The 27,973-nt window shown below is 35.2% G+C and overlaps 2 protein-coding genes across 3 annotated transcripts in view; one reads left to right on the top strand and one right to left on the bottom strand.

Moving 5' to 3' along the window:
• Window positions 1–275: 275 nt before the first annotated feature.
• Window positions 276–20,930, bottom strand: suz12b (SUZ12 polycomb repressive complex 2 subunit b). 2 transcript variants are annotated; one of them, XM_034314886.2, is made up of 16 exons: window positions 20,014–20,930; window positions 12,933–12,979; window positions 12,379–12,443; window positions 9,596–9,664; window positions 9,361–9,410; window positions 8,834–8,919; window positions 7,270–7,501; window positions 4,977–5,088; window positions 4,692–4,797; window positions 3,523–3,697; window positions 3,263–3,423; window positions 3,034–3,177; window positions 2,057–2,214; window positions 1,745–1,943; window positions 1,563–1,642; window positions 276–1,462 (listed from the first exon to the last, which is right to left on the bottom strand). In XM_034314886.2, the coding sequence occupies exons 1-16, from the start codon at window positions 20,165–20,167 to the stop codon at window positions 1,180–1,182; spliced, it is 2,121 nt and encodes a 706-aa protein (XP_034170777.2). In that variant the 5' UTR covers window positions 20,168–20,930; the 3' UTR covers window positions 276–1,179. The 2 variants fall into 2 exon arrangements, with proteins under 2 accessions (XP_034170777.2, XP_034170773.2); XM_034314882.2 differs by having other exon boundaries at window positions 3,263–3,426; window positions 20,014–20,929.
• Window positions 20,931–22,568: 1,638 nt separating this feature from the next.
• utp6 (UTP6 small subunit processome component) overlaps window positions 22,569–27,973 on the top strand; it is a 14,895-nt gene continuing 9,490 nt past the window's right edge. Inside the window, exons 1-5 of the mRNA XM_026909650.3 lie at window positions 22,569–22,853; window positions 23,489–23,573; window positions 25,062–25,103; window positions 27,125–27,217; window positions 27,310–27,357. Coding sequence (XP_026765451.2) covers window positions 22,762–22,853; window positions 23,489–23,573; window positions 25,062–25,103; window positions 27,125–27,217; window positions 27,310–27,357 — 360 coding nt within the window. The 5' untranslated portion in view covers window positions 22,569–22,761. The remainder of the gene's footprint in view (window positions 22,854–23,488; window positions 23,574–25,061; window positions 25,104–27,124; window positions 27,218–27,309; window positions 27,358–27,973) is intronic.

Raw genomic sequence — 27,973 nt, 5'->3', positions numbered from 1 at the left:
TTCCAGATTTTAACAAAAAAAAAAAAAATAATAATAGTAATAATAATAATTCAGTATCATTTCCTGCCACAGAATTATTATTAATATTATTATTAATTTATTGTTCATTTAAAACAAAATAAAAAATTAACAATAATAATAATATTAATAATAATAAATCTGTATCATTTCCTGCCACAGAATTATATAATATTAATATTAATTATATACAATATAAATTTTTTTTTTCGTTAAAATCTGGAAAACCAGAAAAAATACTTTCTAGAATTGCGCAGAAAAGTGACGAATATCTTTTTTTTTCTTTCTTTTTTTTTTTTTTAAGAATGTATTTTTAGAAGCCTGGAATTTTAACTTCAGCTATAAAACATTTATTGTATTTATTTTTAAATGTTTTAAATCTCGAATAATAAACACTTTCTGGAAATTTCAGAAATGATTTCACCAGAAAAAAAAAAAAAAAAAAAAAAAAAAAAATATCCCTTATCCTTTCAACCCTTCAGCTCTACAATTGTGTTTTTAAAAAAAATAAAAAAATAAAGAGCTTAAGCGCTTTCTGGAATCGGAGAAGAAATTCCACTTTCATTCTCAAACCCCAGAAGATGAGAAGAAGAGAAGAGCTGGTCTGAGAAACCTGCATCTTCACCTTCAACCTTCTTCCGGAAGTTTCCATGAAATCTAGAAAAGCAGAAACAGTTTCTATGCTTTCTTCAATCATCCAAAAATCTCTATTTGTTTATTTATTTATTTGTTTTTGTTTGTCTGTTTGTTTGTTTGTTTTTTGGAAAGCCCAAAATCTTCAGCAATGTTCTGCAGCCAGGTTTTAGACGCCGATCATTTTAACTTCAGCTCTAAAACATTTATTTCTAAATGTTTTAACTCTAGAAAACCACATTTCTGAAATTTCCGGAACATTTCAGCGTCGTATCGAACAGCGAATTTTAACTAATTTAACAGTTTCGGTTCGTTCTAGAGAACGAAAAATGGTTTCAGCGCTTTCTAGAATCACTTAAAAAAAAAAAAAAAGTTGATGAACAAAAGTTGTGATGATTCGTAGCAGCTCCGACTTTCGTTTTTTAGAATTTGCCGCTCTAGCCGTCTTTTTTTTTTTTTTTTTTTTCCAGGTTTTTTTTCCCGGCGCTGAACCACAGCGGAGTTGATTTTCGGAGTCGCGCTCGGCGTTCAGTCGGTGACGGCGCTCTTGGTGCGTTTGCCGTGCAGGGAGAAGCCCGAGGAGACGGCGTGGCCGTTACACGCGCTTTCCTCCGGCTTGGGCAGCTCGGCCTGGATCTCCCGCAGCCGCGTCATCGCCCGGTCGATGGTCGCCGTGGTGACCAGGTTGAAGTCGTGCATGCTGACCAGGTGAAGCAGGAAGTTGCGCCACAGGTTCCTGTGTGCAATGTGAGGACCGCAGTTCTCCACAAACAGCATAATGGCCTGGTTCATCTGGTTGTCTGCTATAAACCTAAAGAGGAAGAGGAAGAGGAAGAGGAAGTGATGCGGCGTTTCTCAGATCGCTAAAAAAAAATATTTATATTATAAACATTTACAAAACGCTCGTTTACCCGTGTTTCATGACGTGAAGGTTCCAGAGCTTCATCACCTCCTTTTCTCCCTCGTTGACGTCCGTGAACTCCTCGATTTGCTGCAGATACGAACGAGATGTTCGTTTGTTAAACGGCGAGAGTTCGTACGAATCCATGCGAACGAGCCGTTACCGTGGAAACGATAACGTTTATTTTCTTACCGTGGAGGTTTTCTCCCTCAGCCACTCGGGGTCTCTCTCGTCTTCGCTGTCCACGTCCATCTCCTGAGGACGCAGCGGCATGCAGCTGTCGCTGTGGAAGTACAGCCGGTTGTGTCCGCTCACGTACGTCCTCTGCTGCTCCGGCTCGCCGTCCTCCGACTCCAGGAATTCCGACAGGCTCGGCTTCGTGCGCTTGGGCCTGACGAACACAGCCGCGACACTTACGTGAAATCTTTAAAAAAAACGGCAGCCTTCGGGATAATCTGTTACGGTAACGTTTTCCTGTCGAGCTGCGCTCTGATTGGCTCGTACCTGCAGACGAGGATGTGGGTGACGGCGGTCCTCTTCACGGGGCCGTTGCGGCTGAAGGCGAATCCCGGCTGGCTGTGGATGTCCTGAGGATTCCCTACGTACGAGCCGTCGTAACACTCGTTTATGGACACGTCTATCCTCGCCCCTTTGGGATGAGGCTGAGAGGGAAAAGTTTTTAAAAAAAATAATTTGAAAAACAGGTATTATTCAGACGGGATTAGTTTTCCGGACATTCCGAATGTCTGTAGCAATTCCGGGATGAGTGACCCGTGTACTAATCACACCAATCACCACACACACACACACACACACACACACACACACACACACACACACCTCATTTTATTTTAACACACACACACACACACACACACACCTCATTTTATTTTAACACACACACACACACACACACACACACACACCTCATTTTATTTTAACACACACACACACACACACACACACTCACACACACTCACACACACTCACACACACACTTCTGATCTTTCCTATAAGTGTTTGTCGTAGGGGGCGTGGCCATGCTTGATCAGTCGCAGGTCACATGACCCATGTATGCATATATGTATGTAAACATGCTTCCATTTTAAACATAATCTATATTTTATTATTCAGTGTTTTTAATTTTTTTTTCTTTATCAACAATCAATTCAGTTCATGCGCAAAAATAAACCGCTATGTTACGTTACCCACCTCGACGTCTAAAACTAATCCCGTCTGAACAGGGCTTTAGCATCAAAGTCTGATACACGAGTTTGGAAAGATGCCCAGTTGTCATGGCAACCATGGACTTAGCTTTATATCGGTTTAGCTAGCTCGTGAACTCTGCTTGTTACAGCGTATCACGCATCACACACATCTTATTTCCTCTTACGTAACAATAATAATAATAATAATAATAATAATAATAATAATGATCTACGTCGTGTAACCGCAGTCCTGAGGGCATCTCCAGAACTCACCACGTAGCTGAAGATGAAGCGGCTGTGGGAGAGTTTGAGGTGTTTGAGGAGGCTGTAGAGCTTCTGGCAGTTCAGCGTGCACCAGGGACAGTGCAGGTCGTCGCGAGCCTCCGTCTGCTGCCGCGTGTTATTGTTGTACAGAAACTACCGGAAAAGCAAGACTGTAAATTTTTCCGTCTGTATTTCAGGATGTGTTTCGTAAGTGTTAGTGTCGAGGGGTAAGAAGCACCTGATAGAAAATGCGGAGCTTCTGTCTGGGTTCAGAGATGGTCTGCTCTCTCCTCGTCTGAACACCAACACCTCCAACACCACCAACACCTCCTCCACCTCCAACACCTCCTCCTCCTCCTCCACCTCCACTGCTGCTGCTGTTCACTGAGTCTTTCACTACTACTAATAAGCATTAAAAAAAAAACCCAATATAATCACAGCTTTAAACACATTTATTAACATTTATAGCGTTATTTATTTATTATTTTTTTATTTTACCCGCCGGGGCAGATCTGAGGGTGGGGGTACGAGTTTCCGGGCCGCTGGCGTCGGAGTTGCGTGTGGACAGCGGTTTCGCTACAGGAGCCGTCGAGGGGTCGTTGGGGTCACCGGTCCAGCGTAGTGTGAACTGTAGGGTCGGTCCCTGAGAGAAGGTTTCAAACGGAGGCAACCTCTGCAAAATAAACAAATAAATAAACAAATAAATAAATAACTTACAAGAATCCTGTTTAGTTACACGGTGACGTTCTCACAGTGTCGGGAACGATCGCGTTTCGTATAACAGTAACATTTATATTAACGCGATCGTTCTGCTGTAAGACGTTACCGTTGCTATAGTAACGACTCATACACACGGACTCATACGGTGATAATCTAAGACTAATAATAATAAGCAAATTTTAACAACAACGAAAAAAAAACCAAAACATGCATTTGATGATTTTTTTTGTTTTGTTGTTTTTGTTAGGACGTGTTTATTTAACGTTTAAGGAAGGAGTCTCCAGTTTCAGCGCGTTAAAGTTTCCCAGCTCAGGAAAACGTTCAGGACAGAGGAGTTTTACGCTTTCGGGTTTCTCGTTAAAATAACAAGCTGATAGAGAAAGAGAGAAAGTGAAAGAGTGAAAGAGAGAGAGATGGAGAGTGGGGAAGGACGTTTATTGCTGCTATAAGGTAACCGAGAACAGGAGCTAACTCGTCTCTCGGATGTTCCATAACGTTAAATCTAACTATAAAGCATTAAAATGTGCGAAGCGTCTTACGTTAATAAGTTAAACTCGCTCATAAATCACTGACGCTATTTTCTGGACAAAAAAACGTTCGTAAGTGTAATCCTACGTTCCTTTACTATCTACGTTTCAATTCAACTACGTACGTGGAATTAACGTTTTCTCAATTCCACGTAAATCAGGTACGATGCTACAAACGATTCGAATCCGAACAATTACTCGGACCAATCCGACGTTTCTTCAGTTCGTCGCTCACGACTTATTTTAAACTTGTTCCTGTTTACTGCGTAAAGAGACGTTAAGAAGAAAAATAAAGCTCGGAAGGACGTAGCAGAGATCGTAGCACGTAAAACACACGCTGATTAGTGCGTTATTTAATCTGCTAGCTAGCTTTTAGTAAGAAAAACAAAAAGACGGACAGGCCACGCCCACAAAACACACCTTTCCGTCCAGGATGGTTTCCCAGGTGGCTCTTTTCTTACTGACGGGACAGTCTTCTATCTGCTGCATCGACACCTCGTACTCACCGTCCAGCAGCTGCAGACGCCTGGAGCACACACACACGCGCACACACACACACACACACACGCACACGCACACACACACGCACACACAACACACACGCGCACACACACACAACACACACGCGCACACAGAGAGAGAAGGATTCGACGTTCATCTCTATAACAATCCCGAGTGACGTTAAACAAGGAGCTCGTCTCTCACCTGTTCTTATCAAACACGGTCATCTGCGCGACGAACGTCTCCGTGGCGTTTCCCTCGTCGTCACGGTGAGACACGCCCCTCTTCTTCCTGCTCGACAGATCCTCCTTCACGTCTACAAACACAAGCAACAATAATATTAATAATAACAATAATAATGATAATAAACTATATTCAGAATGTTCTAACAGTAAAAGCAGAACCTGGTTTATAAAACACTTTTTATACATTAAAATCCAGCTCAAAGTGCACGCAAAAATATCATCATCATCATCATCAACATCTACACCATCATCATCATCATCTACACCATCATCATCATCGTCATCATCATCATCAACATCTACACCTTCATCATCATCGTCATCATCAACATCTACACCTTCATCAACATGATTTACACCACCACCATCACCATCATCAACATCTACACCTTCATCATCATGATTTACACCACCACCACCATCATCATCATCAACATCTACACCATCATGATTTACACCACCACCAACATCATCAACATCTACACCTTCATCATCATGATTTACACCACCACCATCACCATCATCTACACCTTCATCATCATGATTTACACCACCACCTTCATCATCATCATCATCATCATCATCTACACCATCATCGTCATCATCAACATCTACACCTTCATCAACATGATTTACACCACCACCATCACCATCATCATCTACACCTTCATCATCATGATTTACACCACCACCACCATCATCATCATCATCAACATCTACACCATCATGATTTACACCACCACCAACATCATCAACATCTACACCTTCATCATCATGATTTACACCACCACCATCACCATCATCTACACCTTCATCATCATGATTTACACCACCACCACCATCATCATCATCACCATCACCATCATCTACACCTTCATCATCATGATTTACACCACCACCATCATCATCATCATCACCATCATCACCACCATCATCATCATGATTTACACCATCATCATCATCACGCTCATCATGATTTACACCATCATCACCATCACCACCATCATCACCACCATCATCATCATGATTTACACCATCATCATCATCACGCTCATCATGATTTACACCATCATCACCATCACCACCATCATCACCACCATCATCATCATGATTTACACCATCATCATCATCAGCATCATCACCATCATCATCATGATTTACACCATCATCATCACCATCACCACCACCATCATCAGCATCATCATCATCATCACCACCACCATCATCAGCATCATCACCATCACCACCATCATCACGCTCATCATGATTTACACCATCATCATCGTCACCATCATCATCACCATCATCACCATCATCAACTACATCATCAACTACATCACCACCATCACTATCATCATCATCGTCACCATCATTAACTACATCATCATCACCATCATCCTCACCATCACTATCATCATCATCATCACCATCATCATCACCATCATGACCTGAAGACGTTTCTGGAGCAGTTTCAGTTTCCCTTCTTATTCACATTAGTCTGAGTTGTTTTCACACTCGCACCGTTTATTTGTAATCCTACGAGAAGCGTCCGCTTTTATAATGAGCCGGTTTTAGCTCAAGGTTCTTCTAAAGTTCTTCTAAACGCTGCTGAAAGTTCTATTAAAAGTTCTAAAGTTTTTCTAAAAGTTCTTCTTAACACTTTTGAAAGTTTTTCTAAAAGTTCTTCAAAACACTTCTGAAAGTTTTTCTAAAAGTTTTTCTAAAAGTTCTTCTAAACATTTCTGAAAGTTTTTCTAAAAGTTCTTCTAAACATTTCTGAAAGTTCTTCTAAAAAAGTTCTTCAAAACATTTCTGAAAGTTCTTCTAAAAGTTCTTCTAAACATTTCTGAAAGTTTTTCTAAAAATTCTTCTAAACATTTCTGAAAATTTTTCTAAAAAAGTTCTTCAAAACATTTCTGAAAGTTTTTCTAAAAATTCTTCTAAACATTTCTGAAAGTTTTTCTAAAAATTCTTCTAAACATTTCTGAAAGTTTTTCTAAAAGTTCTTCTGAACACTTCTGAAAGTTCTTCTGAAAGTTCTTCCAAAAGTTCTTCTAAAAGTTCTTCTTAACATTCTGAAAGTTCTTCTAAAAGTTCTTCTGAACACCTCTGAAAGTTGAGGGAACAAGTGAGAGAAAAACATGGAGGACAGAGCGCTGGCGAAAGATGAGTCTTGCCAGTGAGGGAATATGAGAAGATTTACCTGAAGCGTGTGTGTGTGTGTGTGTGTGTGTGTGTGTGTGTGTGCAGACCCATGTTCTCGTCCGTCTCTCCGTTGACGTAGGCGCTGGAGTGTGTTTTTCCGGGCCGGGACACTCGGAACAGCAGCGAGTAGGACTTCACCATGTGGCTGTTGCTGGGCTCGAACTCGGTGCTGGACACGAGCAGCGTGGGACACGACGCCGGCTTCGTCTGCTTCACGTCCGGGTTCAGAGGCACCTGCTTCTTCCCTGTAGGCACTTGCTTTATGGGGCAGCTGACATCCTGCACAGGGACAGGAACCAAACACACACACACACACACACTCCGTCACGGCCACTCAAGCCCTGTGTGTGTGTGTGTGTGTGTGTGTGTGTGTGTGTGTGTGTCGGGGGCCGATATTAAATCTCGTCATGATATTCATCTAAATTTTATCCTGTTTAATAACATGATCACAATAACGATATTAAATATTCCACTGTAGCGCTATTTTTTTATTAAAGTGTTAAAACATTTATCTATTAAATAAAATTAAATTAAACTCAAATAATAATTGTGTCTTATGTGATGTAATAATAAATAAATAAATAATTTTTTTTAACTGATTAACTAAATAAATGAAACTGAATAAATAAGCAAATAAATTTAAAATAAATAACTACATAAGTAAATAAACAAAGCTTACAATATATAAACAAATAAATTTAAAATACAGTAAATAAACGTTTACAAATAAAAACTTTAAATAAATAAAACTTACAATAACTACATTTAAAATGATTAAATATATAAAACTTTAAATAAATAAACAAGTAAAATAAGTAAAACTTACAATATATAAATAAATTTAAAGTCAATAAATCTTTAAATAGTGAATCTAAAATAAAGCTTACAATAAAAATAAATTTAAAATAAAAATTAAAAAATTAAAAAATAATAAATAAATAAAAATCTTAATAAGTAAATAAATTTTAAAAATTAATTAAATAAATACATTTACATTAGATAAACAAATAAACAAAGCTTACAATAAAAATAAATTTAAAATCGAAAAACTAAAAAAATAAATAAGTAACTTTACTAAGACTAATTTACTTTTAATAAGTAAATAAATTTAAAATAATTAAATAACTGAAAAAAATTAATACATTTACAGTAGATAAATGAAATAAATAAAATTTCAAAATAAATAAACAAACGTAATAAGTAAAACTTACAATATATAATTAAATAAATTTTAAGTTAATAAACTAAATAAATAAAGCTTAGAATAAATAAATAAATTTAAAATAGATAATCTAAAATTAATAAAAAATATAAAATAAATCAAAATAATACTACATAAATAATTAAATAAAAAAACAATATATAAATAAATAAATTTAAAGTATATAAACTAAAAAAAAATAGAATAAATAAATAAATAAATAAATGTAAAAGATAAAAAACTAAAAATAAAAAATATTAAAAAAACTTTAAATAAATAATTAAATAAACAAACAAATAAATAATTTCACCCTGTTTAATGCAAATTAAAAGCATGTGATGATATTCTGAAGTGTATATGATTAATTTATTTAATATTAAAATTTTTTTTTTTTTTAAAAATTAACCCACCTTTCGCTTTTTATGGCAGACTTTGACGAGTAGCACCTCGAGAGAAACCGAGTTTTGCTCGTTTTCTGAGTTTTGACATGGCTTATCTACAAACAGGGAGAAAAAAAAACACACAGCGTTGATTATTTTCCTGTAACAGCACAGCCCTCTGAGTGTTCTATTCCTCTTACACCACAGCACCTTACTAACGATTATTAATGTTTTTATTTATTACACTCTAAAGCGTAAACTCGTCTTTCGGAAAACTTACTGAAGCTACAGCTTGACCTCTGACACTGGAGACTCCTTCCCTAAATGTTAAATAAACATCTCCTTACTTTAAGAAAACTTCATCACACATCAGCGATTTTTTTTTATTATCGTTTTTTTTTTTTTTTTATTACGCGTCCCTCTGCATGAGCTGTTGCTATAGAAACGCTAACGTATTAACGTATTGATATAAACCTGCGCTACTGTCAGAGCTGCTGTTATGGAAAATTAATCAACACCTTCTGACCAATCAGGATGCAGAATTCAGTAGCGCTCACCGTTTTTATAAAAGAATCCGGTAAAGGTCAGCTGCAGGTGCGACGATAAACTGGAGAGGGGAAAAAAAACAAAAAGAGTAAATCATTAAACACCTGTACAGTAGCGTGTGTGTGTGTGTGTGTGTGTGTGTGTGTGTGTGTGTGTGTGTGTGTGTGTGTGTGTGAGAGAGAGAGAGAGAGAGAGAGAGAGAGAGAGAGAGAGAGAGAGAGAGAGAGAGAGAGCGAGCCTCCGTACCTGTGTGACTCCTGATCTCCTTTCATCTTCTCCACCTTCGCCAGCATGCTGTCCACCTTAAACGCTTTCCTACACACACGAGTGGTTATTACCGTGTTATAAACGATTACTTACTGTTACTATATGCATATATAACGTGTTAATAAAGCTGAACGTGGTGACATCATCGACATCATCATCATCATCATCATCATCCAGGACCTCCGTCACTCCTTTGTCTGTCCACGGTGAGGAAGTTGAGATTGTTGCAGATTATAAATACCTGGGCGTCCATATTAGGGCCTTTCGCACCGCAGGAACCTTTTCATAGTACCTGAACTAATTGTGGAACTACGCACTTTTTAGCGTTTTCGCACCTTCGGAACTGGGTGTGATTTTAGTACCGACTGCCTTTTTCGAGAACCAAATGAGCTCCTACTCCGGAGCAGGGTCTAACCAGCACAACTGGTACTATCCGTGACGTAAGGAGACGCTGATTGGCCAAACGCGTACGAAAACGCCGTCACCCGCCATGATTTAAAACGCCGCGTAAACATACTGTAGCGTCGACTTATTCCGCAAGTATGGAGAACAGCGATAGATGGACGCGAGACACGACAAACACACAGCTCCGATCACAGCGTCCTCCATCCTCCGGTTGTTTACGTTGTTCTTCTTTGTTTCCGTTGTTGAACGTCGCGCACAAATGACGTCACTTCCTAGTGCCCGCTGTCGGTGCGAATGCAACCCTTTAAACGGTACTGCGAAATAGTTCACGCAAAATCGCCCAGTACTTTAGTACCGTAAATTTAGTTCTGGAAGTAAACTCAACAGCACTCTTCAGGCCAGAGCAGGCTGTATTTTCTGAGGAGGTTCAGGTCTTTCGAGGTCTGCAGCACCATGCTGTAGATGTTCTCCGAGTCTGTGGTGTCTAGTGTCATACGCAATACATGTTCAATTCATTTATTATTATTACTGCCTTATTTATTAATACTAAGATTAGTGTGCAATACATACTATATAACGACTGTACGTAATTACCGTTACCACGCCGGCCTGAAGGAAGCAAGTTTATGGACATGTTTATGCTGCTACTTTACTCATTATATTATACTGTACACTGGCTGCTACTCTTATGTTTACACTATTTCAGCTACTTGTGCTGTCTTATCTTGTGCTGTCTTGTATTGTATTGTCTTGTGCTGTCTTGTATTGTCTTGTGCTGTCTTGTATTATCTTGTGCTGTCTTGTGCCGTCTTGTATTGTGCCGTCTTGTATTGTCTTATCTTGTGCCGTCTTGTATTGTCTTATCTTGTGCCGTCTTGTCTTGTCTTGTGCCGTCTTGTATTGTCTTGTGCCGTCTTGTATTGTCTTGTGCCGTCTTGTATTGTCTTGTATTGTCTTGTATTGTCTTGTGCCGTCTTGTATTGTCTTGTGCCGTCTTGTATTGTCTTGTGCCGTCTTATCTTGTGCTGTCTTGTATTGTCTTGTCTTGTGCCGTCTTGTATTGTCTTGTCTTGTGCCGTCTTGTATTGTCTTGTGCCGTCTTGTATTGTCTTGTGCCGTCTTGTCTTGTATTGTCTTGTGCCGTCTTGTATTGTCTTGTGCCGTCTTGTATTGTCTTGTGCCGTCTTATCTTGTGCTGTCTTGTATTGTCTTGTCTTGTGCCGTCTTGTATTGTCTTGTGCCGTCTTGTGCCGTCTTGTATTGTCTTCTGCCGTCTTATCTTGTGCTGTCTTGTATTGTCTTGTCTTGTGCCGTCTTATATTGTCTTGTGCCGTCTTGTCTTGTCTTGTGCCGTCTTGTATCGTCTTGTGCCGTCTTGTATCGTCTTGTGCCGTCTTGTATCGTCTTGTCTTGTGCCGTCTTGTCTTGTATTGTCTTGTCTTGTGCCATCTTGTATTGTCTTGTCTTGTGCCGTCTTGTATCGTCTTGTGCCGTCTTATCTTGTGCTGTCTTGTATTGTCTTGTCTTGTGCCGTCTTGTCTTGTATTGTCTTGTGCCGTCTTGTATTGTCTTGTGCCGTCTTGTATTGTCTTGTCTTGTGCCGTCTTGTCTTGTGCTGTCTTGTATTGTCTTGTCTTGTGCCGTCTTGTCTTGTCTTGTGCTGTCTTGTATTATCTTGTGCTGTCTTGTGCCGTCTTGTATTGTCTTGTCTTGTCTTGTGCCGTCTTGTATTGTCTTGTCTTGTGCCGTCTTGTATTGTCTTGTCTTGTGCCGTCTTGTCTTGTGCCGTCTTGTCTTGTATTGTCTTGTGCCATCTTGTATTGTCTTGTGCCATCTTGTATTGTCTTGTGCCGTCTTGTATTGTCTTGTGCCGTCTTGTATTGTCTTGTGCTGTCTTGTATTATCTTGTGCTGTCTTATCTTGTGCTGTCTTGTATTATCTTGTGCTGTCTTGTGCCATCTTGTATTGTCTTGTGCTGTCTTGTCTTGTGCCGTCTTGTATTGTCTTGTGCCGTCTTGTATTGTATTGTCTTGTGCTGTCTTGTATTGTCTTGTGCTGTCTTGTATTGTCTTGTGCTGTCTTGTATTGTCTTGTCTCGTGCTGTCTTGTATTATCTTGTACTGTCTTGTATTGTCTTGCCTTGTGCTGTCTTGTATTATCTTGTACTGTCTTGTATTATCTTGTACTGTCTTGTATTATCTTGTGCCGTCTTGTATTATCTTGTACTGTCTTGTATTGTCTTGTACTATCTTGTGCCGTCTTGTAACATGGCAAAGAAATTTCCCCCTGGGATTAATAAAGTTCTTTGAATCTTGAATCATCATCGTCGTGTGTTCAGTGTAGAGGACGTTAGTTACCTGTTGGTGTTTGTTCGAGAGTTTCTGTGGGACATGAACGTGAGACATCTGTGTAGCAGAATCGGCTGCAGGAGAAACACACACACACACACACACACACACACACACACACACAGGTTTATTACAGTATTTCATCATGATCTTGTTCTTTGTAAGTTCATGAACAGAAATATTCCTCGGAGGATCAGGACCGGGGCGATACGATGAAACGATATCGATATCAATATCGCGATAAATTATGTCACGATACAATTTCCTGCGATATCGTCGATAATTTTTAAATAGCAGTTAATAATAAACTCTGATTGGACGCTAAAATTTAAAATGTCACGATACATAGCGAGTATCGTAGGAACGTTTTAAAATATTGTGATGCGATATTTTTCGTCGTATCGTAGCGACTGCCTACGAGTGCTATTGACATATATATATATATATAAATTTTTTTTACATTTTGACAAAATAAATCTTCAAATGCAACAGAACATGATCGCAATATATCGCTGATAATATATATTTATAATATATATTTATAAATAAACGTTTATACGTACAGCGATTAGGTTCCTCGTGCGCAGAAATCTGTATATTTGCGTAGGTTCTGTTAGGGAAAAAAAAACAAATATACTTATTATTATTATTATTATTTATATGAAATATATAATATTAAAAAAATATCACAGGATACCAGCAAAATACAAACAAATAAACAAACAAACAACAACAACAACATCAGATAGCAAAGAAAAAAAAAATCCTGAAATCGGATTTGGAAATGTTTACGTGTAAAGAGACGTGATTGTATTTGTTGTTAGGATTCATTTTTTATTATATTTATTAATTATAATTTATTGTATTAATACTTTATTGTCTCGGGGCTTGAATTTCGGTGCGGGATTGCGCATAATTTAATCCATTCCTACAGGTTTAACTTTTATAACGTGAGAAATTCCCGCGCAAATGTATTCGCTTCGTCTCGGATCAAAGTATCAAATCAACGGACGCGAAAACTGCGACGACTGTCGCTGAGCATTTTAGCGAATTATATTTATTTCGACGTAAATTAAATAACAGTTAAGGAAAAATATATTGCATACCGAGCTGTGGGCGTCGCCTCGCGGTTGAGACGTGAGAGAGGATGAATCTCAGTAAGCAGGAGACTATTTCTACACACTGTCTAATGTTTATTCACGTTAACTTTCGATAAAACGCGCATTTTAAGACACGGAGATGATGATTTCCTCGCGCTTCGTTGCGGCTGTGTTGAGCATTTAATGTTTGAATTCTGGGATTAAAAATAATATAATAATAAAATAATATAATTATTATGTTTGTGGAATTCAATTCTAAAATAAAGACGGACTGTTTGAACCGGTGATTTCTTTTTTCGCGTCTGTTGACGTATTTCATAATTTGATCCGAGACGAAGCGAATACATTTGTGCGGGAATTTCTCGCGTTATAAAAGTTAAACCTGCGGGAAGGGATTAAATTACGCGCAATCCCCGCAATCCCGCGCCGAAATTCACGCCCTGAAAGGGAAAGAGATGAAGAGGAGGAGACGGAGGAAAGACTTAGAATAAGCCACAGGAAAAAAAGGGAGTGAAATTGAACTGAAACACATGAAATACACTGAAATTGAGACATTAATCTTTAGTTTAAACAGAGTTCTTAACGTCAGTTTGAAGGAGAGAATGGTGCATTTTGTTTAAAGTTTTTTAAAAAAAACAAAACAAAGAAATTAAACTGAAACTGGAATATAAAGTTGAAGTTCACTGATTCTGAAAGGCATTAATATATAGTTTTAATACAGTTTTTATTTTAATTTGGAGGAGGAGAGCATGACAAATTTTTGTTATTAAGCTGTTCTCTGTAAACATAAATAAATGAAGATTATAAATTGATCCTGATGTGTCAAAATTTAAAAATTCTCCCCCCATAATCTTTAAAAAACAAAATTCAGGCCCTGCGTACTTACACTATACTGCCAAAAGTATTGGGACACCCCTCCAAATCATTGAATTCAGGTGTTCCAATCACTTCCATGGCCACAGGTGTATAAAATCAAGCACTTAGGCATGCAGACTGCTTCTACAAACATTTGTGAGAGAATGCGTCGCTCTCAGGAGCTCAGTGAATTCGAGCGTGGTCCTGCGATAGGTTCCCACCTGCGCAATAAGTCCATTCGTGAAGTTTCCTCACGACTAAATATTCCACGGTCAACTCTTAGCGGTATTATAATATAACAAAGTGGAAGCAATTGGGAACGACAGCAACTCAACAGCGACGAAGTGGTCGGAAGAAGTCGCCAACGTTCCACAGAGTCGATAGCTACAGACCTTTAAACTTCATGTGGCCTTCAGATTAGCTCATGAACATTGCGTAGAGAGCTTCATGGAATGGGTTTCCATGGCGGAGCAGCTGCATCCAAGCCTTACATCACCAAGTGCAGTGCAAAGCGTCGGATGCAGTGGTGTAAAGCGCAGTCACTGGACTCTAGAGCAGCGGAGACGCGTTCTCTGGAGTGACGGATCACGCTTCTCTGTCTGGCGATCCGATGGACGAGTCTGGGTTTGGCGGTTGCCAGGGGAACGGTACTCGCCTGACTGCATTGTGCCGAGTGTAAAGTTTGGTGGAGGGGGGATTATGGTGTGGGGTTGGGCTTCATCCCTTAGTTCCAGTGAAAGGAACTCTTAATGCTTCAGCAGACATTTTGGACAATTTCATTCTCCCAACTCTGAGGGAGTTTGACGATGGTCCCTTAATGTTCCAACACGACTGCGCACCCGTGCACAAAGCAAACTCCATAAAGACATGGATGAGCGAGTTCGGTGTGGAGGAACTTGACTCCTGACTTCAACCCCACAGAACACCTTTGGAATGAATTAGAGCAGAAACTGCGAGCCAGACCTTCTCGTCCCAACATCAGTGCCTGATCTCACACATGCGCTTCTAGAAGAACGGTCAAAAATTCCCATAAACACACTCCTAAACCTGAGAAGAGCTGAAGCTGTTATAGCTGCAAAGGGCGAGCCGACTCCATATTAAACCCTACGGATCAAGAATGCGACGTCATTAAAGTTCACGTGCATGTAAAGGCAGACGTTCCAAAACTTTTGGCAATAGAGTGCATGTAAAGTAAGAGCTTTTTTTGCGTGAAACTTTAAATAAATTAAACGGAATTAAGAAATCTGTGTTTTTTTTTACGTAAATCATGTTGGTTACGTTGTATTTCTGAAGTGATACAGTTACAAAAATTATTTTATTTATTTAAAAATTTCAGTATTTTATCGGGGAACGGAAATTTAATTTAATCTCTCGGATATAAATTTATAAACGCAGCTTTACGTCACGTTCTGACAGATTTCTCTCAGAAAAAACATCATTTTAGACAAAAATCAGTATTTTTAATCTGCTGAAGGCTTTAAAACGTCGTGTTTGTTAACTGTTCTGTGTTAAAACAAAACTGATATAACAATAAACACTGTTTTTAATAATTTATTTAACTAATTATTTAAAGTTTTATTTATTATCAACTTTATTTCTTTAGCTTATTTACTGTAAATTTATTTATTTATGTAGTGCAAGTTTTATTTAATTTGTTGTTTAGTTTAATTTGTTTCTGAATTTATTTATTTATTTATTTATTTTTCTTTAAATGTATTTATTTATTTATATATTGTAAGTTTTACTTATTTAATTTGTTCTTTTAATTTAATTTGTTTATTTATTTGTTTAAAGTTGTATTTATTTAATTAGTTAATTATTTTACATTTATTTACTTATTAAAGGTTTTTTTTAGTTTAACTAGTTAAAATTTATTTATTTATTATAAACTTTATTTTATTTATTTATTTAGTTTATTTACTTCAAATTTATTTGTTGATATATTATAAGTTTTACTTATTTAATTAGTTTTTTATTTTAATTAGTTTTTTATTTATTTAGTATTATTTATTTATTTAGTTAAATATTTTATTTACTTATTAAAAGATTTTTTTTTATTTTTAACTGACCCATTTTAAATTGACTTATTTAAAGCTTTATTTATTTATTTTAAATTAACTGATATATTGTTAGTTTTACTTACTTAATCGGTTTAATTTAATCTGTTTATTTATTTAAATTTTTATTTATTTAGTTAGTTAATTTATTTACTTATTAAAAGTTTTTTTTTTTTTGTTTATCTAGTCAAAATGTATTTTTATTGTAAGCTTTATTTATTTTTCTGCTGTTGATGAGCCACAAAACAAACAAACAAACAAACAAACAAACGATAGCGGCACCTAGAAACACGTCATCGTGATAAAATCCACATTTTTAAAAAATTATTTCTACTTTTGCACGCCTTTTAAAAACAATTCGGCTGTTCAGAGCTTTTCACCGTCAGAAAAACTGAAACTAGAACCTGATTACGGACGTAAGGAACCCGGGAAGAACCTTTTATCAGTAGAACAGAAACATAAATAATGTAAAACATAAACAATTTCAAAGATAAATAAATTTAAATAATCTCTATAAAGAAAACAGGAGTGAGAAAAAATTTTTAATGATTTTTTTAAAGGTAAAAGATTTAATTTTTTAAAAAAAAAAAGGTGGACCGGATATTAGAGAAAAGTTGGATTTTTTTAAACAATTTTTTTAACTGTAAATGTTTTTTATTTTTATTATACTTTATTATATTTATCCAGATGAAGTGATTTTTTGTTTAGTTTAAAAAATAATTTCATGGCTTAGTAGTTTGTAAATAAATAAAATATCAAAATATCAAATATTTTTAAATAAATAAATTTACTTATAGATTGATTGAAGGTAGCTGATTTGATGTTAAATTTTTGTACAAAATTTTTAAAATGTTAAAAAAAACATTTTTTTTTTTAAACAGATTTCTAAGTTTTTCTCATCCTTAAAAATATATAAAATAAATGTATTTTTGTAGACATTATATATAAATTATATAAACAGTAGCCTCGCTGGAATCGTAGAAAAGTATCGCGATGTGATATTTCTGTTGTATCGCTCCGGCCCTAACTGAATAAACTGTAATTAAGGTGTTATTAACGCGTTATTAACGTGCTATTAATAATAATACACACTGTGTATAAATATATAATACAAGTTAAATTAATCTCAGCAAACAACGACTCACAGCTGTTACGTTAAATCTCTTATAACGAAGGCTTTCGATAAAACCGACTGCGTACGTCCAGGGCCGGCGCTAGCTACAGGGCCTCGGGCTTGGAGGCGGGGCCTCGGGCTTGGAGGCGGGGCCTCGGGCTTGGAGGCGGGGCCTCGGGCTTGGAGGCGGGGCCTCCATAACCGTAACAAACCAATACTCAAAAGAAACAAAGAAAACAGCGCGAGCGCCGTGACGCGTTAAATTCACGTATGTATATGACGCTTTGAATCCGAGCTGATCGACTGCACAGTGAGCGGATTTTCAAAATACTAAAGAAAATTTTTAGTTTTATTATTTTTTTAATTATTTTTAGTTTTCAAATAAATTGTGCTGTTGTATTTACTGAATAAACACAATTTAATTTGATGTTCAGATGTGCAGTATTTTATAATTTGATCTAATTTTATTTCTTACAACACCGCGTTACTGTGATGTTCATATGTGCAATATTTTATACATTTTATATAATTTTATTTCTTTTATTATTCCTAAGGGTGTATATATAGTTATAGTTTTAATTTAATTAATATACACATTTGAGTAAATATATACAACTAATGATAACGGGGTTAGTATAAATAAAAAGGTTAGAAATTTTATTTGTTTCAAGTGCTTTTTATTAATTATTTTTATTAATTATTTATTCTGAATTGTGGAGGGAAAGAGGAAACAAAATATTAATTTTGGGTAATGGCCCTGCGTTAAGTTCTTCGTTAAGTTCTTCGTTAAGTTCTTCGTTATTCACTAAGATTCATCGCCATCGGGAAAATCGGATTCAGGAATCAAGTGTTACAGGAGAACGATAGTGAGAAGAGTACGGCTGAAAAATTTAATAAAATAACTATATATAAAAATAAATCAAGAAAACTTCAATTAAAAAAAAGCAAGTAAAACATCAATAAATAAATATAAATAAAATATCTCTAGATAAAAATAAAGAAAAGAAATCAATAAATAAAAAGAAATAAATATCAATAACAATAAATAATTTTTTAAAAAAAACAATACATAAAAAGAAATAAAAAGAAATAAATAAAACATCAATAAATAAATATAAATAAAATATAGCTAGACAAAAATAAAGAAAAGAAAATCAATAAATAAAAAGAAACAAATAAAATATCAATAACAATAATAATTTTTTAAAAAATAATACATAAAAATAAATAAAATATTGATAAATAAAAATACATTTTAAAAAATCAATCAATAAAAATAAATAAATAAAATATCAATAAAATAAATAAATAAATGTAAAGAAATACATAAAAATAAATAAAAGATTGATAAATAAAAATAAATTAATTAAATATTAATTAGGAAAAATAAATAAAATATCCGTACCGATAATGACATCTTTCAAATGTTTTATTTTTTAACTGAAGCACTTTACAGTTAAATTTTTTCACAAAAATATAATAAATTATAATAAAATATAAATAAATTAAAATCCTAACAAACGAAAAAACAGTCAAGTCTCTTTAGGTTTATTTTCCAAATCCAGCTCCAGTTACAGAATCCGATATCCGATTTGTTTTTAATCAGATATCCGATCCACCACGCTTGCTTTTTTTTTTTTTTTTTTTTTTTTTTTTTTTTTTTTTAAATTCAGTAAAATTATTTCACGGCGCATATTATAAAATATAAATTTAATTAAATTTGTCTCTTTACATGTAAACATTTCCAATTCAAATCACAAATCACAGCTAAACAACGTGTTAATAACATGTTTATTAAATAATAATAATAATAATAATAATATATTTTACATTACTATTTGTTCACATTATTTGTTGAATAAAGTGATTTAATGTGATTATTATTATTATTATTATTATTATTATTATTATTAAAAAGCCAAACATACGAAACAGACTAATAAAACCAAAATAAGAAAATAAATTAAATGTTTGTTACAGATTAAATTAATATTATTACAATTTAACTAACAAATTGTTTATTATTATTGTTATTATTATTATCATTATTATTATTATTATTATTATTATTATTACTACTTGTGGATATTTATTTTAATCAAAAAATATGACTTGATGTTTTATTAACTGTGCCACAAATTAAAAATATTTATTTATTTATCAGAAATAAAGCATCAGTGAAAATTATCATTATTATTATTATTATTATTATCATTATTAGTGAATAAATTGATTTAATGTTGTATTACTCTAAAAAGCAGACAGAAACAGAAGCATAAGTGAGAAGATAAATGTATTCTGTGTGTATAGATGTATATTACAAGTTAAATTTTTATTAATTGTTTTTTTAATAAGTTATTATTTATTGATTTTTTTTCCCTCTCAGAGGCCTGGAGTTCCACTAGCAGAATCATAGCAATAATAATCACACAGTGTGTGTATGTGTGTGTGTATGTGTGTGTTTATAGGACATGATGTTATTTTTTATTTTTATTCTATTTCAGGGGCTTTGACTCACTCTCGAAGGCCTGGAGGAAGAGCTCATGGTCGGCCTGGATCTGCTCCATCTTGGGCTTTTTCACCGAGCTGACGGCGGAGACACAAACCGCTCCACTCGCCCTGCCGCCCGCAGCAGCGCTCACCACCTGCCCCGGGTATTTCTGCGGCGCCATCCAGAGAAACAGATTACAGCATAAAAATAAACCAAAACTCACACCTTGTCAGCGAATAAAAACCGCAAAAATATCCCTAGCTAACTAGCTAGGCTAGTTTCTCAACGAACTAGCCTGCTAGCTAACCTGATTAAAAAAAAAAAAAAAAAAAAAACTCCCGGTTGGTCGCGCGCTCGTTTCTAAATCAACTCAATTTTTAAATTATTTTCATCGTTTTTTCATCTTTTTTAAATTCCCACCTCATCATCGCTTAAAAAATGATCCACACGCATACCCTTTTAGCCATTTAACGCCTTATCATTTAAAAAAAATCATTAAAATGTATAAAATATTCCAGGTAAAAGTATCCGTTGAGGTGTTAGCTAGCTAAACCAAGAAATGTTAGCGTTAGCGAGTTAGCATTCCTCCTCAGAAAGTGTTTAGCAAGTTAGCTAAAGCGAAGCCGCGAAGAATAACACGCGCCGTATCCCGAATACCTCCACCCTCCCTTATCTTAGTGCACTACCTAGTGTGGGACAGGGATCCTCGCCGACGTCACGACGTCCCTACGTAGGGTCCCTAGCTAGGGAGTCGTTTAGGATACAACCCAAACACAAACTAGTATTAGCCACACACAAACACAAAACAGATCGTATACATTTTTACATTTTATTTTTTTTATATCATATATATACACACACACACACACGTATATATAGAGAGATATATTTGAAGAAATTTAGAATATTATTATTCAGCAAAGTCCTACACCCGAATATAAATCGAGAGACTTCTTTAAAAAGTGAGGAGTGTGTGTGTGAAATGGCTCCACTTTGGACACGCCCACTCGAAATAGCGCCGTCCAATCAAATCGGAGCGACTCGCAATTCTAGCCTTATGATTGGTTGGATTTATTTTGATTGACGTGCCATAAAGGTTGGTAGACGCTGCAAATTTGCCGCCAAGAAGCTCGCGCGTTGAAAGTGGGCGTTTTACTTTAACACACAATGTTTATTTTAAATCATTTATAAATATCTATCTATCTATCTATCTATCTATCTAATGGTAAAGAACGAAAAATAAACCTATCTTTATTTCAAAATAAAAATATTTCACCCTTTTTATGTTGAAAATATTTAATAATAAAACAAAATTTCCTTAAACAAAACTTGAAAAAAATATATAAATAAAATACATAAGATATTCATACTTAAATTATGTATTTATAAAAAAATAATTTTTATGTATTTGTGTTATTAATTTATTTACTTATTTTTCATTTGTTCATTCCTTAATTCATTTATCAATGTGAAAAAAATATTATTTTAATCTGGTCTGGTAATATATTTTTTTATTATTTTGTATTTATTATATAAACTTGAAAAAATTAATATAAATCAAATACAAAAGACATTCATACATTCATACTTAAATTATGTATTTGTAAAAAAAAATGTTAATTTTTGTATTTGTGTTTGTATTAATGTATTTGTGTTACTAATTTATTCTGATCTGATAATACTCTTTTTTTTAGTATTATTTTGTATTTATTATATTTTTATATAGACTATGGATACAATGAACACAGTTTGGTTTAGTCTCCTGTAATTCCTCAGTATATAAAGATCTTTTTTTTTCTAAATAAAGTCATTATTAGAATGTTACTAGAAAACTGTACATTGAATTTTTATTATATTCCAAAATATACATGTGAAGGATCTTATATCTTCCTCATTTAATACTTTATGCAAAATTACTGCTGTCCATCCCTCTCACTTTTGAATTTTGGAGTGTTTTATCAATTGTGGCTTTTTGACAGAGAGAGAGAGAGAGAGAGAGAGAGACTGAAAAAGGGAGAGACAGACAAACAGAAAGATTGAGAGAGAGACAGAAAGAGAGACAGAAAAAGAGAAAGAGAGAGACAGAAAGAGAAATAGAAAGAGAGACAGAGAGAGAGAGACAGAAAGAGAGAGACAGAAAGAGAAATAGAAAGAGAGACAGAAAAAGAGAAAGAGAGAGACAGAAGGAGACAGAAAGAGAGAGAGACAGAAAGAGAAATAGAAAGAGAGACAGAGAGAGACAGAAAGAGAGAGAGACAGAAGGAGAAATAGAAAGAGAGAGAAAGAGAGAGACAGAGAGAGACAGAGAGACAGAAAGAGAGAGACAGACAGAGTTATTTTGTATTTTTTATGTATGTATTTATCTGTTATTGTTTATTTTTTATTAGTGATAATCGTTAATTAATGGTTGAGATGTTAAGGTAAAATAATAGAATTTAGAGTAATAAATAATAGAAAAGTCAGTATTAATAAACACACAGCTCTTAATACTAGTTTAAATTCCGTATTTAACAGACACACACACACGCTGCACCGCTTAAACAAACCGGATCTATTTACTTCAGTGTGCGTTCCTACACGGAGCATTTAGACCCACGAACCGGAAGTTGCGCTACAGTTTGCGGAACGCGACTGGAAACACAACTTCCGTTACCCACGTGTGTACGATGTAACGAGGGGGGAATCATTTCAGAATTTCAACGATAATAATAATAATAATAATAAAAACTAACACTAGATAAAAGTCTCGGTGAGTGAGTAAGGAGTGATTATAAAATGGCGGATTTGGTGCAGCAGCGGATTGAGGACCGGATTCCGGCTCTGGAGCAGCTGGAGAGAGTCGGACTGTTCACCAAGAAAGAAGTGAAGTGAGTGATCAGATCAGATCAGGGGAAAACAAATATATATAAAAGTCTTAGTCACTTGCAAAGAAATGCTGTAGAGTAAAGATGCCTTCAAAAATAATGAAATTAAATGTTTCTACATTTAAAAAAATCCTATAAAGTGCAGTAAACAGTAATAAATGAAACAAAGTCAGTATTTAATGTGACGATCCTTCACTTTAAATAAATAAAGCAGTATCTGAGGTGCAGTGTGTGCAGTTTTATAAGGAAATGAGCTGGAAGTGTTACTGAGCATCTTGCAGAAGCAGCCACAGTTCTTCTGGAGACTTTGACTGTCGACTCGCTTCTTATTTCTGCAGCGAAACCCAGCAGCCTTCATTATGTTTTTATCTGAAAAGTGTCTCTTATGGAATCTGCTGCTTTCTTTACTGACATACAAACATTTTTCTGTAACATTTCATTTTGTTTCTGGAAAACTAATGTTTGGAATCTAAAAGGTTTTTGTACTGAATCAATAATGTAGAAGTCAGAAAATAAACATCTATAACAAAGTTTGTACTAAAAAAAAAAAGGGGGTGTCAAGACTTTTGCACAGGACTGTATATACATCTGTCTCTAGATTATTAATCTTCTGTTGTAAAAACACAAACTTGTTTCAGGTCGATGCTGAAAAGATCCACAGCTCTGGAATATAAACTCCACAGATCCGTGCAGAGTAAAGATGATTACATTACATACATTCAGGTGAGCATTAATTCATCACACACACAACGGATTAAAGGAAAACTCCATGCTGAAGCACTTCACACGTGTCCATGTTGACATAGTTGTGATATATTGAGTGATTCTGGTGTTAATGTGTTAGCTGGTGCTGTATTCTCGTTATAACCAGGAGAAGTTAGAAGTTGTGTCCTGTCATGATGTCACAAGGGGGATAGATAGATAGATAGACAGATAGATAGATAGATTATTTCGAGTATTTTACTGAACGCTGAGGGAAAATGTTTTGTCAGAGCTGTACAAGGCACATCAAATTAGAATGACTCGTACAATCAGACGGTAAATACGCAAATAAAATTAAAATAACATTTAAAAATAAACATGATTAAGTATTAAAGTTGAAAAGTAAAATGTGGGACACTGGCTGTGTTTACACACATCAAATTCCGTTTAAAGTCTGTATCCGGGTTGCAGCTGTATTCCGAATAACGATGTTTATATGCGTCCAGGCGTCGGAATATTCCTGTATACAGGGTTCGGATGTTGTAAGTTTGCCTGAGTTGCTGTTTCTAAATTCCTGCCTACAGCTACGAATCTGTTAGTACCCACAATTCCTTGCGGGCTGAGCTGCGCATAAATCTCCTTTCAGTGGATTTTCTGAATAAGGCTTTTACATGCAACACATTTCTGATTAAAACAGGAATATTCCTGGGACCAGAATCAGAATTTGAGGAATCAGAATATTGTCTTAGTCTGAAACGGATTGCAATCGGATTGCTGCGTTCACATGCACGACTCGATACTAATTAGAATATCATCAAATTCAGATTAATATCAGAATATTGATGTGCACGTAAACGTAGCCGCTGAGGTAGCAGAGATTATTCAAATATGTAAATAAGTAAATAAGTGTTATTGGAAGCAGTCAGGTTTCGCTGCTAGCTCCTCAAATCAAAACATCTTTTCATTTTCTAGCTACATTTAGTGTTTTATTAATGAGAAATGCAGCGTTGAAGTCCCAGCATGCAATGCAGCTGTATATGACGGAGTTACGTTACGTTACGGCGGAGCCTCGACTCGGCTTGTTAGCGACGTACGAGACGACGAGCATGTGGTCGATGGCGTTAACGGTGGTGTTGGTGTGAAAGTGTACAGACGAGGAGGTGAGAGAGCTGGACAGACGAAAGGACTAAAGCGCCGCTGCATCGCTGTTTTTAGGTGGAGATAAAGCGAGAGCTAAATACAACTGTAACACTTGTAGCAGGTAGCTGAACGGCATTGTGGGTAAAGTGAAATTAGTTTAAAAAAAAAGGTAAGAGTCGACTTTAATTCTAATTTAACTCTTGGATGTTATTGATGATGAATATTATCATAAATCTGAATATGCAAATCATTCAGGGAGGAGTTTACCTTTCAGGCTATTATTTTATACAATTATAAAATTACAATTAAAATTAATTAATTACTGACTGCATAATTAACTGCTCTTACTTTTCACAATTTCTCTCTCAGTATGAAGTAAACGTCCTGGAGCTCATCAAGAAGAGAAGAGCCGTGAGTGTCTCATGATCAAAAGTACAACACTGTGTACAGTAACATTAACACGCAGAACAACACGTCAACGCTTTAATATTTAAACCTACATACACAGTATTTCTTCCACTCAATTATTTCCTAATAACGTGATAAAAACATTTTAGATTCCAAACATTAGTTTTCCAGCACAAAATGAAATGTTACAGAAAAATGTTTGTATGTCAGTAAAGAAAGCAGCAGATTCCATAAGAGACACTTTTCAGATAAAAACAGAATGAAGGCTGCTGGGTTTCGCTGCAGAAATAAGAAGCGAGTCGACAGTCAAAGTCTCCAGAAGAACTGTGGCTGCTTCTGCAAGATGCTCAGTAACACTTCCAGCTCATTTCCTTATAAAACTGCACACACTGCACCTCAGATACTGCTTTATTTATTTAAAGTGAAGGATCGTCACATTAAATATCGACTTTGTTTCATTTATTACTGTTTACTGCTCTTTATAGGAGTTTTTTTAAATGTAGAAACATTTAATTTCATTATTTTTGAAGGCGTCTTTACTCTACAGCATTTCTTTGCACGTGCCTAAGACTTTTACACAGAACTGTATTTTCCCGTAATAACGAGATATTATATAGTTAAAACAACATTTTGTACGTGACAACGTATTTATTCTTTTTGTTTCATTCATTGACACTTAGTCAACATATACAGAACGGAACGGTTGCTGTTATGGAACGGTAAATGAATTAGCCAGAGCTAGTCGTCGTGGCACAATTAACTGATTTATTTTTACTTTCTCCTCAGTTTAAGCCACAAAGATTTTATTAGCATTAAGCCACGTTAACAGGATTATTATTATTATTAGTTGCGGACGCTGCGTCCGCATCTTAAACGTCTGAGTCTGTAGAGACGAAAGAATCAAACGGACGTATTGGAAGCGGCGTTATTCCTTGTGGATGAACTAGAGAGCGTTACGTAGCTTCCCATAATAGTATCGCGCAAATATGAGAAAATATATCGTTTTTACAACATAATGTCTTGTTTTTTGCAGGGAAAATGTTGTTTTTACGACATAATATCTTGTTTTTATGGGGGAAAACATAGATTTTACAAAATAATATTTTGTTTTTTGCAGGGAAAATATTGTTTTTATGACATATCTCATTTTTACGGGGAAAATATGTTGTTTTTATGACATAATATCTCATTTTTTTGGAGGAAAATATTGTTTATACGACATACTATCTTGTTTTTATGGGGAAAATATTGTTTTTATGACAATATCTCCTTTTTAGATGGAAAATCTTATTTTTACGAAATATCTTGTTTTTACAAGGAAGACATAGATTTTACGACATAATATCTTGTTTTTTGCAGGGAAAATGTTGTTTTTATGACATCTCATTTTTTTTAGGTGGAAAATATTGTTTTTACGACATAATATGTCGTTATTACAAGAAAACATCTCATTTTAACGACATAATATCTCGTCATTACGACATAAATGAGTGGAAAATAATCACATGTCTGTGGCAGCAGTACGTCACCGTTCTCCCGGACTATTTTTCCTTTCACTTTATTTACTCTCTGGAATTTTCCTCCTCATTGTATTGCTCGCAATTTGTATTTTTTTCCTCTTTTTTTTTTGTTTTTTTTTTCTTTTCTTTTTTTTGTTTGTTTCATTGTTCTGTCTTTGATTTGTTGACAAACACCTGCATGCCATGTTTCCTCTTTCCTCTCCTTTTCTTCTTTAAAACGTTTTTAAAATTTCAATATTTTTCTGCTTTCCTTTTTTTTTTAAAAAATATATAATAATCGATCATTTTCTCTTTTTTTTATCCTTCCCTTTTCTCTCTTTCTTTTTTAAAAGTGACTCAAAAATATCATTTTATATATATATATATAAAGCAATATGGTCTTGTATTGTCCTCGGAAGAGAGAGAGAGAGAGAGAGTGATTGTGGATTATTTAAAAATAAACTAAATTAATTAATAAAATTAAATAAAGAGAAAGCACAAACTTGTTTACTTCCTGTTTTGCAGAGAATCGGCTACCAGTTCAAAAGGGAGGACATCGAGTTCCCCATCATCCAGAGAATCAACAGCGTGTTCAGGAGGGCGACGTCAAAGTGGCAGGTCCAAACTGTTTATCCTTTAAACCAACTTAAAAAACAAAAATCATCCCTACTGACGATCAAACACCTTTAATTCTTTTACTGAATTTGCAGGAGGATGTGCAGCTGTGGCTCTCTCAGGTCGCCTTCTGCAAGAAATGGGTGTGTAGTTCAGCTTTTTTTTTTTTTTTTTTAATAAATATGTATTTATATTACAGGTCATGCTTTTAAAATGGTGCCTACATTTTCATTCTGCTTTTTTGTTTTTAAAAATATCACTTTATTCTCAACTCTCGGTCAGTATTTACTCTGAGGAAAGTTCCTGGTATTCAGAGTCGGGTTACGCAGCTGCTTAAGTGGACTTTCTGAGCTCCACGTTCAGATTATTAAAATCACCTGAGTGTAGTTCACACCTCCGAGGAGATTCTTCTTGAGTAGAAGCGGCCGAGACGGAGTTTTTAATAGCGTCTATAAACACAAACACTCACCTTTAAACCTGAAAATAATCAGGAAGGTGATGAAATCGTAATGTGTGTGACATGTAGGTGATATTATTACTTTTAATTTGTCAAATTGATAAAATAACTGCAGTGTTCTCTTGTAAAGGAGAGAGGGAGAGAGAGAGACAGAAAAAGAGAGGGAGAGATGGAGAGAGAGAGACAGATAGAGAAAGAGAACTAGAGACAGACAGACAGAGAGAGAGAGAGAAATAGAGAGACAGACAGAGAGAAAGATAGACAGAGACAGAGAGAGAGAATGAGAGAGAGACAGAGTGAAA

The sequence above is a fragment of the Pangasianodon hypophthalmus genome, chromosome 2, assembly GCF_027358585.1.
Source record: "Pangasianodon hypophthalmus isolate fPanHyp1 chromosome 2, fPanHyp1.pri, whole genome shotgun sequence".
Lineage (NCBI taxonomy): Eukaryota > Metazoa > Chordata > Actinopteri > Siluriformes > Pangasiidae > Pangasianodon > Pangasianodon hypophthalmus.
Note: the sequence above shows the minus strand (reverse complement) of the source record. Positions and strands in the feature narration are given on the sequence as shown.

What these genes read in the sequence shown, in the direction of transcription:
- suz12b (XM_034314882.2), bottom strand. Translation starts at nt 20,167, where the DNA reads ATGGCGCCGCAGAAATACCCGGGGCAGGTGGTGAGCGCTGCTGCGGGC. An exon ending in GGAGATCAGGAGTCACACAG is followed by an intron (nt 9,411 to 9,595) that starts GTACGGAGGCTC and finishes TCCCCTCTCCAG; the next exon opens with TTTATCGTCGCACCTGCAGC. An exon ending in ACCGTGTTTGATAAGAACAG is followed by an intron (nt 4,798 to 4,976) that starts GTGAGAGACGAG and finishes TGTGTGCTCCAG; the next exon opens with GCGTCTGCAGCTGCTGGACG.